This window comes from Anastrepha ludens, chromosome 4 (assembly GCF_028408465.1).
Source record: "Anastrepha ludens isolate Willacy chromosome 4, idAnaLude1.1, whole genome shotgun sequence".
Lineage (NCBI taxonomy): Eukaryota > Metazoa > Arthropoda > Insecta > Diptera > Tephritidae > Anastrepha > Anastrepha ludens.
The window spans coordinates 1,615,642-1,630,132 of record NC_071500.1 but is presented as its reverse complement, the minus strand read 5'-3'; the positions used below and the strand labels follow the sequence as shown (position 1 = coordinate 1,630,132).

Sequence of the window (14,491 nt, the reverse complement as noted above, 5' to 3'; positions counted from 1 at the left end):
AAATTAACTAAACATACAAACAAATATATTGTGGACGTTATCTATGTACCGGATCGTTTTAATATGGAATTGAAATAGGTCATCGGCAAAACAACGAAGGTTGACGTGCCTTCGTACAAAATGTAAGGGTGACGTGTGCCAGGTTTTCAACTTTGAAGAAACGTCGTCCCCTCTCATCGGAGTAAAAATAAATGAAATTGAAATATTAAAAAGGTTCAATTATTATATTATTATTATTATATTCAAATATATTTTTAAAACTTATTCAGAGATATATAACGTTCGACTACACACGAACATACTTTTATTATTTTATCCTAAACTTCTCAATCTCATTTTAAAATATCTATACTATAAAGGTGAAAAACGACAACACCAAATGACGTAAAAAATTGTATACATTCATATTTTCACCCAATGAAGGTTATAGGCATGTTTTTATGATGGAACTCCCTTCCCACAACCCCCAGGCCGCGCCACCACTCTCATTCGTCTCTAATAATCCAATATTTGCTTCAATTTAATCTAAAAAATATTAGTTTTGCCTATTTCCCACTATTTATAGCACACTCTAGACTTCATAATCCGCATAAGCTGTTCAACTATGACCCAAATGCAAAGTTCAAAAACGGTTTGAGATAGAAAATTAATAAAAATAATTTTGCTTGATATTTTTCTGATTGGTTGTTTTGATTTTATTCAACGAGGCATAGCAACGGATGCCGGGTATTGTAATATTATGATTATTAATAAAAAATTATTTTCTATGAAATTATTGTTTGTAATTCTTTTATATAGGTACATATCCTAAATCCCTCAAAACTACTTCTACGCAGGCGGGGCCGCGGGTTCAAGCTAGTATTATCATATTTTTTATTAAAAGCATCACATCAACTTCCGCTTTCTCTGACACACCATGTGTATTCTACTGGTATAAAAACAATATTCAAATGCATAGTACAAAACTAGACTTTTTATAGCACAGCCCTAATATTTGCTACGAGAATATAAAATATTTTGGGGGACGAAAAGTGGCTGTCAGCAGCTATGAAATGAGACTCATAACTGAATTAATTCACACCTTTACATGTTCATCTCCAAAAGCTTCTGCGTTAAGTGTACGATAAAAACTTTAAAAAGCCTTACACAAAGCAAGTTTGTTTCTAAAAGAAATTGTGCTTGAGGGAAAGCAGTCGCATCAGATTCAAAGTAGTATGATGTGGAAAGCATCATGTTTTGTGGTAACTTATTTTCGGTGAATTTTAATTTCGCAATAAAATTTAATTAAACTGATTTAAATTTTCAGCTGCTTGGCACATTATGTACAATGGTGCTAGCACGTCCAACTGAATTAGATGACATTTTTACTGGATATTTAAAAAACGTGAATCTTTATAATCCAGAAAGGCAATCACAGATAGTCAAGCGACGAATATTCGAACATAATCAAGATGAAAGTTTAAAAACCGTTTCACTGCAATCACTAGTCGGCGATTTAGAGCAGAATTTTTTCCAATCTGCGTCCAGTGTTGGCAGTTTTGCCAATCAGTCACCGGAACTCGCGGAAGCCACCTCAACGTCAATTGAAAAGCATCCAATACTGAAGAGAAAAGCAGGAGATGCAGAGGAAGATGGCAAAATCATTCAGCGGGAGAAAGGTGAGAACTTATTGGAAACAACTAGTAATAGTGTAATGGAAACATCGACTGAGACGGTTCCCTCTAAAGAAACACCGACTGAGACGATTGCCTCTAAAGAAACACCTACTGAGACGTTTTCCTCTAAAGAAATCGGACCCCATCGAATACAAATTGAACATATTTCAGTGAAACCCCATTATGGGGACTTGCCTGTGGTACCAGCCTTCCAGGTGCACCACACAAAACTAATATCAGCTACTTTTAAGGACTCTGGTTCCAATCCAACACATATAACCATAACAAAGACAAATATACAGGCTGCTCCTGCACAGAAAAGTTCTGAGGAGATTAATGGTCATAAGGAGGACCTCAAACTACAGGAAGCGAAAGAAAAGATAACCGACCACACGGAGGAAAGTCATGACACCGACCAGCATGCTACTGAGCAACCTGAAATCCTGGGGACAACAACTACGAATAAATCTGCAGCAGAATTGAAGGAAACTGTAGCAGAACTCAAGGAAAAGGTGGCAGAAATTGAAGCAGAACCGGTCATACTCTCAGCTCGCGTCTAAATACTATTCAACTAACATTTTGAATTAAAAAATAACCTACACAATATGAACAAATATATTTCATTTTATATATGTACTTAAATATTATTACCCATAGTACATATACACACATACGTGCGAGTATGTGCACAAAAAACTATTTATATATACAAATATTTAAGATATGTACTACGCAGAAAATACTCGACTTTCGATATTAAAACATTAATTTAATATGCAAATGCAGATCACATGCCTTATTCAAACAAACAAAGCAATTATGAAGGAATCTCAAATTACAAAATCAACACGCAAAAGTCTCACAGTGCTTGGGCGAACAATGGCTCAGCCGTGCGCTGCGCTACGGTGTACGAATTTAAATTTGAATTCAAGTTATCTGTTTAGCACTTGCCGACGTAAATGCATTCAGGCATGAAAAGTCAAAACCTATTGCGCTGCTAAAAGATTTATCTTAGCTAAAATAGAGGTGACAGTGCGTACACACGAAAAACCTGAATATATTAATGTGGTTATTCAGGTGTTTTGTCAAAATTTCCTTGAGACTTCATGAAAACTTTATGACTAAATCAACATTGGCTGCTTCTAAATCTCGTCTGAACGAATAACAATTTGTCCCTTATTTTTACTTCCTTTAAGGTTAAGAAAATTACTGGTGCGTGACTACCATTCGGGAGTGCGAAGACTCGAGTCTCCGTACATGAAACATCAAATGAAAAACGTTTTTTCTAATAGCGGTTGCCCCTCGACCGGCAATAGCAAACCTCCGAGTGTATTTCTGTCTTGAAAAAGCTCCTGATAAAAAACCATCTGCCGTTCGGACCCGGCTTGAAACTGTAGGTCCCTCCATTTGTGGAAAAACATCAAGCGCAGCACAAATAGGAGGAGAAGCTCGTCCAAACAACGAAAAAAGGTGAATGCGCCAAATATGTACATGTGTACGAGTTTATATATACATATATATAAAGGATAGATCATTTGTATACATATTTTTTAATACTGCTGGTATTTTTCCAAAACTGAACAACTTGGATCAGTACATTTCGTTGAGGGAGCAATGACAATTACTCTCGGACATTTTCATGCAAGATGGTGCACCTAGTCATTAAGTCGGAGTAGTCGTTAGTCCCTCAATTAGCCAAATTTGCAGTTGCTGCCGTGGTCCGAAAACTCGCGAGATCTTAATTAGATCGAAAATTTTTGAGCCTAGCTTGAAAGAAGGAGTAGCAATGAACAAATGAAACGATAATAACTCTGTGCAACAAAATATGAAATTCTGAGATATTATTTGAGCTGACGACAGAAAAAGCAAATTTTCCTAAACTTCTTTCCATCATGGAAGTTAGGTGCTGCCACATTCAATCGCTCTAGTGACATTATAATTGCTTGACTAATTAATATATAATATTACATATGTATTAATGTTCGACGGTGCATCCTTTCGGCACGTTCAATGGGTTCGACATTCGTTTTCAAACTTTCCTCTTATACCAAACACTTAATTCCATCTGAACTTCCTCAAAATCTCATTCTAAGCCATCACTTTAAAAAGTATGCAAGTTTTTCAAATTTGATATAACATTACCATCCAGACTCAAGGTATTATCGGAGAAAAGTGTTTGAAAGTCAACAAGCATATCTTTCTGTTTTACAAATATATCTTTTAATTTGCGAATAAATGAAAGCGGTAATGGACCATGTATAAAGAGATTCAACGCTTAGTATTTCAGAAATCCTAAACCTTGGCTTGTTTAATTAAGCCATTAATTTCAGTTTGCATCCCAGTATCATTTTAGTATAACTAGTTACAATATTATGGGCTCATTACATTCCTAGATCTCCATTTTTATCTAAGCTCTATCTTTAAGTCTTTTGTGCTTCTAGTGTGTAAGGTTTTGTAAACATAATATACACTTAATAAATAAAATTAAATATTTAATAGCATCTTTATTATGTGGCAGGCGGTATTGTTTCCCTTTGCGAATTTGCCTCAGTTATTCATGCTGGGCGGCCGCCGTAGCCGAATGGGTTGGTGCGTGATTACCATTCGGAATTCACAGAGAGGTCGTTGGTTCGAATCTCGGTGAAAGCAAAATTAATAAAAACATTTTTCTAATAGCGGTCGCCCCTCGGCAGGCAATGGCAAACCTCCGAGTGTATTTCTGCCATGAAAAGGCTCCTCATAAAAAATATCTGCCGTTCGGAGTCGGCTTGAAACTGTAGGTCCCTCCATTTGTGGTACAACATCAAGACGCACACCACAAATAGGAGGAGGAGCTCGTCCAAACACCCAAAAAGGGTGTATGCGATAACCTTGCAGACTAGATAAATACTTATGTAGATTTGCTTAAAACTATTAACTAGAACAAAACTATTCAACTTGAACAAAAGAGAAATATTATGAGTAATGGAATTCAGTTCTACAAATGAAAAGTTTTCACAACAAAAAGTCAGAAAGAATCCTCGTTATAGGGGCATAGTTACAGTATTTTGATTTGAGGAATATTGAAGCTTTCTGTTCGGGAATTTCTATTGGCAAGAGACTTCAGATTTATTGACTTACCCTGAAGCCTGTAGAGTGATAATAGAATGAAAAAATTAAAAAGTTGCAGGGCGAAACTTAACTCCAAGTCGGAGATTCTTATTCGAGATTAGAACGAACTAGGGAGCTTTACAAAATTTTCCAAATAGTGTTAAGGGCTCTATAATCTCTCGCATGACATGATTAACAAACGTAGATGCAGTGGCGAATACCACGCTTAGATCCGTAAACTCTTAGACATTAGAAAGAACAACATTTGATAATTTATATAAACATGGAAAATATCTGGAGATTGCGAATATGTGACGTTAAAGCATTTCTTTATATTCAGTGATAGTTTTTTTTTTACGCTCCAACCTATTAAGTTGTTTAAATATTTTTGTATTCGTCTTGAAGAAACATCCGATTCGCCAGTCACTTTACTAAACAATTTTAAATCATCTGCGTTAAATAAAAATTTCCAATGGTTAAAACAGATCCTAAAGCCGTTAATAAGAAGGAAAAATAAAATAGGGCAAAGAATACTCCCCTGTGGGGTGTCCCAAACGATGTTCTATTGGAGAGATAAGATCTTATCAAAAGGTTAAAAATGCTGGGAAAATATCATGGATTAACTGGAATGTCTACGAATAAAACCATGATGATGCGGGTAATCAGTAATTTATTGTGACAACCTTTTACAACCTGCTGTTTTAGTTAAGATATTGTATTTAAATATTCTATATAGTCGGTTTTAACTCTCACATCAATCAAATTCTGGAGTAGGGCGTTTTTGAGCCATTTTCCAAGAAGACGTTTTCGAAACGAAATGGAATATTTAAGTTCTACAATATCTCAGAAATATTATAGTCTTCTATACAGCAATCTAATTGTAGACTAGTGTAATATTTTTATCAAAGAGAAAAAGTCATACAGAATAGTTGATAAGATATTGATATAGCCGCATGGGTGTAAAACCTTTTTGATTTAATTTCCTAATACATACGAGTATAGCAAAGTTTTGCATAATTCCTAATATTTTTCGTATTTTGATATGCAATACTTGTACAACGCGTTAAAGAATTTCGCTTAAGTGTATAAATGAGCACGCCAAAGTCATTACTTTGATAAGATATTGAACTGAGCGTCCAATCATAAACGACAAAACAATACTCCATCAAATCAAACTTTCGTCAACGCCAGCAACAGCTAAGTATTTAGTCAATACCATCGTCAATATCGCCGTGGTTTTCTTCTTACGCAGTCAGTTCAGCTAAAGTAAAAGTTATGAAAAATTGCTCGGTGAAAAGCTAAGAAGAGCCGATTACCACATCTTCAAAAAACTACAAACTACAAAATAATACTCCCTGAGAAGCAATAAAGTTGTCATGGTTTCTTCTAATGTCAATACAGGCTTTGCTAAATGCTTCATTTCATTTATGGCTCTTGTGATTTTGGTAAACATTGCCATTTATTAAAATGCACACAAACAAAAGGACTGAAAATAGTATACGAGTGTTTTTTTAATATAATATTTTTTAAGTGTGACATTAAGTTAAATAAAAAATACAAAAATGATTGAAATACTATTTTAGTAACTATTACTCATACATTGATATATATGTAGATATATATATTTATATATATATATATATATATCTATGTACACTTGTGCTCACATAATTAAGTCACTTGATCTCTTTACAATATTCTCAATATTTTTAATGCTGAATTTTTTCGTTAGCTTTTCATAAAAATATGGTTCATTGCTAACAAGCCCTTACAAATCCAAGTTCCAAAATTAGTGCAAAATTTACAAAATTTTAACAAATTTAAAAAAAACTGCCGAATTTTCAGCCACTTCAAACTTGTATTTCATTATATTATATTAGAATTTTAATTAATTTGTTAATGTTTTGTGAATTTTGTACAAAGTTTGGTTCATAAGGTTTTTGTAATACAATGAATATATTTTTATAGAAGTGTAACAAAAAATGTGCATGAAGTATGTGGAGAATATTGTAAAGATATCAAGTGACTTAATTATGTGACACAAATGTACATATATCTTCAAGCATTAGAAGCTATTTATATGTACATAAACACATCTATGGTATACCTTTTCAGCTTCAAGGTTGTATTTATCTTGCGTTGTCAATATATGGAATCACCCAGGAGAGCTGCCAGAATGAAGGAGCATCAGATATATCAAAAAATCCCCTTGGTTTCGTAATGCGGCTGATTTACTTTCAAAGTACGTTTCTTAAAAATATGTGTGCATACATACACACATATAATATATGTACATATGTATGTCAAAAAGTTGAAGAGAAGATTTAAATTAGAGCTTCAATCAATTCGTGTTTAAGGTTACGAACAGCGGGAAAAGTTCTAATCGCAGTTTATATACCTCTAAACATTAATGAGGTAGAACAAGATTTTTCTGATAGCGTCCCCCAACGGCAGCAATGGTAAAGCTCGTAATTATTGCGGCCAAAAATGTTCTCGTATAAACTACATGCTGTGTGGAAGTGGCATAAAAAGGTCGATAGCGAAAAATTCGAGGAAAAGTTCCACCACACACCTCACAAAGGACGTGAGCGTCAATTATAATAATACAAGGTTTGTTCTAAAAAACGTGATTTTATTTTTTTCTTATCCTCGCAATACTCCTGATATTCGCTTTTTGGTATGGCCTTAAGGTTTTCTAGCGATACGGCCTTCTCAATCGTGAAAATCAATGTCAATCTACCTTCTGCTCAAATATGAACGAGACGTTATCAATAAAACGGTCCGCGGATGACATATGGCAAAAATAAATTTTTTGTTTTTTGGTAGGACTCTTATAAGCTTACATGGCAAATTTCAGCGTGATATGTCACATAGTTTGTTTTCTGTGCTACTGTAAACAAGTCAAGCTCGAGTGTGTTCTTCGAATTCTCTTTTATGCCTTCAATTGTGTCAAAATGTTTTCCACGGAGCGGCAACTTGAGCTTGGGAAACAGGAAAAAGTCACATGGAGCCATATCAGGCGAATACGGTGCTTGCGGAACGATATTAACATTATTTTTGTTCAAATAATCGCGAACAGGACGTAATGTGTGAGCTGGTGCATTATCGTGATTCAAGAACCATGACTTGTTGTTCCACAATTCCTTCCTTTTAAGACGAATGTTCTCGCGCAAACGCTTTAAAACGTCTAAATAATATTCAGCGTTAACCGATTTTCAAGCACAATTTCCTTTACTTTTCCGATGTTTTCGTCGTTTACTGATGTTGCTGGACGACGTTCATGTGGCAAGTTTTCAACCGATGTACGGCCCTCTTTGAACGATTTGTACCACTGGAAAACACGTGCACGCGATAAAGCAGAGTCCCCATAGGTTGTCTGCAACATTTTTAAGGCGTCTGAAGCCGAAATTTTGTTGGAATAACAAAATTTCAAACAAATTCTTTATTCAACTTGAATTTCCATCGTTAAATTCGAAGAACACATTCGAGCTTGACTTATTTACAGTAGCACAGAAAACAAACTATGTGACATATCACGCTGAAATTTGCCATGTAAGCTTATAACAGTCCTACCAAAAAAAAAAAAATTATTTTTGCCATATGTCATCCGCGCACCGTTTTATTGCTAACGTCTCGTTCATATTTGAGCAGAAGGTAAAGTAGACAATCTAAAGTAGCTTTTGCCAGTTATTTATAAATCTCAACTTTCGAAGTTTCAACTTGGATCAGCCGTAGTGTGTTGTGTTAGAAGGATTTCCAAAATCATTGAAATCGTATTTAATTGCATTTGAGGTCATGGAGAGCCTTTGACTTGTTGCGCTACGGACTTTTCTAGTACTCACAGATAAGCTCAGATCATAATTTTACTATAGGTATATAGCTAAAATAATTGACATTCATATTTAAACTTTCACAATATAAATATTATTCTCCGCAGAAAAGTTGTTAGTGAAAATTATATAAATATCCTCAAAATAAAAACAATAAAGAATATCAAATCTTATACCATTTATATGAATTTACAAGATTTCTCAGGTGTCGTGTCTATAAAAATCATAATACGAGTACGAGCGATGCTGGCCAGGCATAGTGGCTAGCGGTACATTCTCCGTCGTTAATAATCCGTTATTGTTGCTGAGCTCTAATTTAAACAATTTACATACATATGTAGATATGTATTACCCAGCTGGAAATGGTCCTTAGTGGTCGCTACCAGTTGAACCGAGGATGGATTGAATTACCTAGAGGATCAATTGAAAATCATAATAATCAATTGTAAATAAGAAATGATGATGAAAATGAGAAATTAATTTTTATTCAGTTTTGCCTTCAATAGAAAATATCTAAGCATATTCACATTATATCAAATATTAATTTTTTTAATATAAAAAAATCTCACGACAGTATGCTATAATGACTATGCGCATTCTTATTGACTATTCTCATGTGCGGCACTAAGCGCCCAAAGCCGACGCGATAGAAGCTAATAATAATTCTCGCATTTTCAAAAGCACTTTCTTATTTACAGATGACTACTTTTATTTTTTGTTAAAGTAGCACAAATTTACCTTTAGTCGTAGACTACTGCTGGATGTTTCATCGAGTGTTTCTAGCTTTCTCGATTAAAGATATTAACATCCTTGACATTTGTATCAGGTCTTGTTCGAGTTGTAACTTTGGCAAAAGTACATACAGCTTTCTAACTGTCGAAAATTCGGCCATTTTTGCGCGCACCATAAAAACTTTGTTTGCACGATTGCTTCATTCTTAACATACCAAGTAACAATACATCCAGCTGGGCAATTGATTAGAATAATTACAATTATTATTAGATTATGTACAAAATAAAAATAAGTTTCTATTTTGAAGGGGAAAGCTGCGGAAACCCAAACGTGACAGTGTCAGGTCTATCCGAGGAAATTGAAATTCAAATGGTTTGGTCTAAATCATTTGCCATTACAAATCGACTGTATATTTTTTTGATCACATATGCTGCAGTAAGTGCATTATGGATAGTGACGTCACTGCTCGTTTTAGGTAAGCTATATATGCACATAAATATGGTGTTGTATGTGACACATATTTTCATGTAAAGAATGTCGCACTAAGACCGCTTATTTTGAATTATGCTATGTACCATACGTACATGGAGGGAACATGGAGTTTTAGTAATGAACACACAACAGTACCACTTGTTTTAACCAGTTGCTCTAAAAGTCGGTTTCATCTGATGGTGTTCACATTTTGCTGATTTGAAGAACACCGACATGTTGTGAACACGATTTGCAAATTCTCGGATAGATGAGAATCGATGTGATTGCTCGTTTAGCATTGCCTTGTAACGATTTTGGCAGCCTCATAGGGTTTTGCCTATTGCTATACCCGAACTCTGCTGTAGAATCTGTATAGTTTGCTGAAAATAGTGGATTGCCCTCGATTGTCCGACGTTGATGCTGCGGTGGCATTGGCCGAATGCATTTCTTTGCAGCTGGACTTTAATTAACTTCTTGCGCAACTCTGGAACTCCTACTCTGAGTGATGTAATGTGGTTGTGTCGTAGAGCTCTGGTTCTCGAAATTTTTTTTCGTCTATCCCTGGTAAACATTTAACAGTACGCGATTAATTCGAGGAAATACAAATGCAAATTGAAAACTTGTGTGTTGGCTAAATATGTAAAGGTTTTAGTTAATAAGAAACAATTTATTTAAAATTAGTGACAATATACTACATAGTTGAATGCATGACACATTAATTTTGGGAAGGTAGTTTCACGTAAAAAATTTTGACATAGCATAAACCATGCCTGACTTAGACGCAATGCTGCTACGTCACAAGAAATAATGAAGATTGATAGTCTGTGAGATATAGCTCTTATACCATTAGTTGATCACATATCAGAAATGCGGGCTATATATTATAGAGCACTGATCATGATAATTTGTTCGCTCTGAAGTTAGTCTTACAAGGTAAGCCCTCAACTTAACTATTTGGGGTGACGTAATTCACTACCTCGAGGCATGTCAAACGTCGCCCTCCCGGTTAAGCTTCTAGAACAGTAGGAGCTACTTTAGATGGAGTTTGGGAGAGTGGTATGTTCTTAAGCTTCATTTCCTCTCCTCTGCCAATATCCGTCGGTCTTTACCGTAAACGATTCCCTCGCCCAAGCCGCATTACACTTTTACCGTAAATACGGCAGAGCAGAGACTTTAAGATGTTTTATAACTAAGGGTATTTCCTTACAGCTATTCCGCGTGTTGCAACATCCAAGGTGAATTAGCTCATTTTTTCTTAAAATTATTTTTGAGAAATTTTCAAATGATACGTTTGGCTTTACTTTGCTTTAGTTGTACAACGTAAGAAAGGTGGATTAAATAAATGATTACTACAAAATATACGAAACATGATTTCGGTCAGATAGCGGCTAAGTAGAAAAGGAAAAACTACCTTCTAAAAATTATTTTGTAATAATTTAATGACTGTTGGCAAAACTATAGATTAAAAATGGTGTTGTTCACTGCTATGTTGTCCCTGCTATCTGCTCAAATCAATCTCTTCCGACTCTGAGGAGCGTCCTTTTATATGATCATTGAGTACGAGGATGATAGATGGCCAAAATTGGTAAATTGGTAATCTATCATCCTTGCGGTAAACGTATGCAAATATGTATGTACATATAGATATATATTCATGCATGCATTAAATGTAGCATGATTGATACTTTGGTAGTATTTTGGTAAACGCTTGCCACAAGGATGATAGAATACTCAATTCGCCTTGCGCTTGCTCAGTGCTTGGTAAAGAGAAGTCGACCGGCACTTGATTTGAATAGTTTTGGTTGATACGAGTAATTTTATTATGAGTCTTATTGTTAAAAGTTAACTCGGAATGAAAAATATTTCGTGCCATGCCTTTATTTTAGTTGGATACTGTAAATAGATACTTATTTAAGTACATGTTGTAAGACATAATAGAATTGCTAATACACAAATAACGGTAATTAAATTTATTCATATGCATGTATACATTTAACGCCTTAGCTTCAATTTGTGGACCAGTTACAAAATTTGTCGCGGCAATTTCTTTTTGGCCATGGTTTTCGATTGTAATCGGAGGATGCATTCTTGATGGCGTGGCAACTGGTTATCACATAAGCGACGTTATACACACAACTGTAAGTCAATAAGAAGTTTCTAATGTTTTAATTAATTAATTAATATAGAGTATTATTTTCATGCTATTAAGAAGCATTGAAAGCGAAAATAATTCATAACTATATACTTTGAGATATAGGCGGCCGCCGTAGCCGAATGAGTTGGTGCGTGATTACCATTCGGAAATCGGAGCACGTAGGTTCGAATCTCAGTGAAACACCAAAATGAAGAAAAAGTTTTTTTCCAATAGGTAATGGAAAACCTCGGCAGGTAATGGAAAACTTCCGAGTGTATTTTTGCCATGAAAAAGCTCCTCATAAAATATATCTGCCGTTCGGAGTCGGCTTAAAACTGTAGGTCCCTTCATTTGTGTGGAACAGCATCAAGACACGCCACAAATTGGAGGTGGAGCTCTGCGAAATATCCAAAAAGGGTGTAAATGCCAATTATATGGTATATACTGTAAAGTCTCTTTTTATGCGGACTATTTTTATGCGATTTTGAAGTTGTGCGGTTTGAATTTCATCCAAAAATTATCCGTATAGGCTTGTTCAGTAAGCCCGCGTATAGACAGTCTCACCGCCCGCGTATGAAGCTCACACCATTTGTTCCACTGACATATAACGTTTGTGGATATAAAGGACAGTGAGATCAACCTTAACTCTTCACACCTTACCATCGACAAATCGCTATTACATTATTCAGAGTTTCGCATTGAAAGGTATAAAAATAATTGTGAAATTAAATTTTATTTTAGCGGTGTTTTGTTCATTTTTATAATAAGTTTAAATTATGCTGATTTCAAGTTGCAGTTTTAAATGGTTTTAGAATATTACGGAACGCATCCCTACTTTTTCAAGGCAAGTAGAGTCTTTTTTAATGCTAATTTTTTATATGCGCTTTTCTGTAGAACGTATCCACCGCATAAAACGAGACCTTACAGTATATATGTATTAGGCCGGGTCGATTTGGGGGGAGGCAAAAAAATCGCCCATTGCTCTGTGAAAATCATATTCTAGGGATCAAAATAAGAAACTTTGCCGAAGGAACCATACCTCTAAAACGAGTTCTGATTTTTCTGTTTTTTTTTTTTAATTAATCTATAAGTTAAAATATTTATACAAAAACTGAAAAAACTAGCTATCTAGCTCGTATAAAAAATATATTATTTAGTTGAACTTAAAAGAAATTGTTTACATAGGAAGCACTCCACATTAAACTTAAATAGGCGTCATCAAATTGACGAAGATTGGGCTTAGTGACATATACAGTTAAAAAAAGAAAATTGCAAAAGTTGTGATTACACTAAACACTTTTCAATCTACCTGTGTACGTATATACATATGTAGTTGCTTTGGTAAGCCTTACATAGTTTTCTATCTCTTTGAAGAGCGATAGTTTTATTAAAACTACCTCAAACTTTCTTTAGTAATATTTCTAGATTTCTATTTTACGATGACCTCACAGCAATTTGGCGATATGTTCATATGAATATCTGTTTATTATTAAATTTTAGACAGTTGACGATACATTTACATACATCGGAGCTGACAAGTCAAACACAGATTTGATGACTATCTTGGAAAACTTTGGAGCCTATTTCATCACTCCTGCTGTTGTGATGACTTGTTTGAGCTCTCGTTTGGTGCTCATATGGTTACTTAACATCTTCGGGACGGGTTTTTGCCTATCATTATCCCATGTTCTGGCAAAAAATGTAAAAAACACGATTTTCCATTGAATATGTTTAACTTTTAAATTTTTCAGAACTCCAACCCATTAAAAAATGAGCAAGTATCTGAATTATCTGATGAGCAGAGATTTGTTGAGACAAATATAGTAAATACTGTATTGCACCCTAATTCACGGACACCTGAAGACACACCCCGACAAACGACTCCAATGCCAAAGACAATACTAAGCGAACCAAATCCCACTTCAAATAAAAGTTTAAAAATTTCACCGGAGAGTCCTACACCGATTCAGCCGGTTCTAGTTCGTCGGCTTTCTTCTGTTTCAACCTCAAATGTAAACCAGCAATTGAAATCAATACAAAACAACACAACGTATCGCAATGCAGATGCCCATCCGGACCGCCTTGACTATCCTAGCACCAAGGCAGATCCTATTCCTCCTACCTTACCTCTGGAGCAAGTGCAACATTTTTCAACTGAGACACCACTAAATAGTCGATATACAAATTCGGAAGCTTCGCAATTATCGAATCAACGGGTAACCGCGGAATTACGCAGTCAATTGCCTTGGTCATACACTAATATTCTAGGAAACCCGCAGGTACCACCAAAGCCACAAAAGCCACTTTATCCGGATATTCCCCAACCGGACTATACGATATAAAAATATAAAGTAGGATACAAGTGTTTAAATATAAAGTTCTAAGTTCTGTATATTAAAATTCATATGTGTATAAGTATGTACATGTTAACAATTATACTTTAATCAGAGTTGAGATAAATATAAATTGAAGACAGCATTGAGATTAAAGAGACTTTTAAAACAGAAAAGATGCAATAGTAAACGGTGATCAGGAGAACGCCGTCCCTTCCCAATGGGCTTGTGTTTGCTTGTATCGAC

General features: G+C 35.0%; 2 protein-coding genes across 2 annotated transcripts; both read left to right on the top strand.

The window, feature by feature from the left end:
• Positions 1 to 1,132: 1,132 nt before the first annotated feature.
• Positions 1,133 to 2,291, top strand: LOC128859917 (uncharacterized). The gene is made up of 2 exons (XM_054097063.1): positions 1,133 to 1,241; positions 1,307 to 2,291. Exons 1-2 carry the CDS (start codon positions 1,215 to 1,217, stop codon positions 2,213 to 2,215), a joined length of 936 nt encoding a protein of 311 aa, XP_053953038.1. The 5' UTR covers positions 1,133 to 1,214; the 3' UTR covers positions 2,216 to 2,291.
• Positions 2,292 to 5,771: 3,480 nt separating this feature from the next.
• LOC128861450 (uncharacterized) lies at positions 5,772 to 14,381 on the top strand. The gene is made up of 6 exons (XM_054099588.1): positions 5,772 to 6,190; positions 6,861 to 6,987; positions 9,615 to 9,782; positions 11,783 to 11,916; positions 13,413 to 13,613; positions 13,664 to 14,381. Exons 1-6 carry the CDS (start codon positions 6,122 to 6,124, stop codon positions 14,252 to 14,254), a joined length of 1,290 nt encoding a protein of 429 aa, XP_053955563.1. The 5' UTR covers positions 5,772 to 6,121; the 3' UTR covers positions 14,255 to 14,381.
• Positions 14,382 to 14,491: the final 110 nt, after the last annotated feature.

What these genes read in the sequence shown, in the direction of transcription:
- LOC128861450 (XM_054099588.1), top strand. Translation starts at nt 6,122, where the DNA reads ATGGTTTCTTCTAATGTCAATACAGGCTTTGCTAAATGCTTCATTTCA. An exon ending in TTATGGCTCTTGTGATTTTG is followed by an intron (nt 6,191 to 6,860) that starts GTAAACATTGCC and finishes ATACCTTTTCAG; the next exon opens with CTTCAAGGTTGTATTTATCT. An exon ending in CCCATGTTCTGGCAAAAAAT is followed by an intron (nt 13,614 to 13,663) that starts GTAAAAAACACG and finishes TAAATTTTTCAG; the next exon opens with AACTCCAACCCATTAAAAAA.
- LOC128859917 (XM_054097063.1), top strand. Translation starts at nt 1,215, where the DNA reads ATGATGTGGAAAGCATCATGTTTTGTG. An exon ending in GGAAAGCATCATGTTTTGTG is followed by an intron (nt 1,242 to 1,306) that starts GTAACTTATTTT and finishes TTAAATTTTCAG; the next exon opens with CTGCTTGGCACATTATGTAC.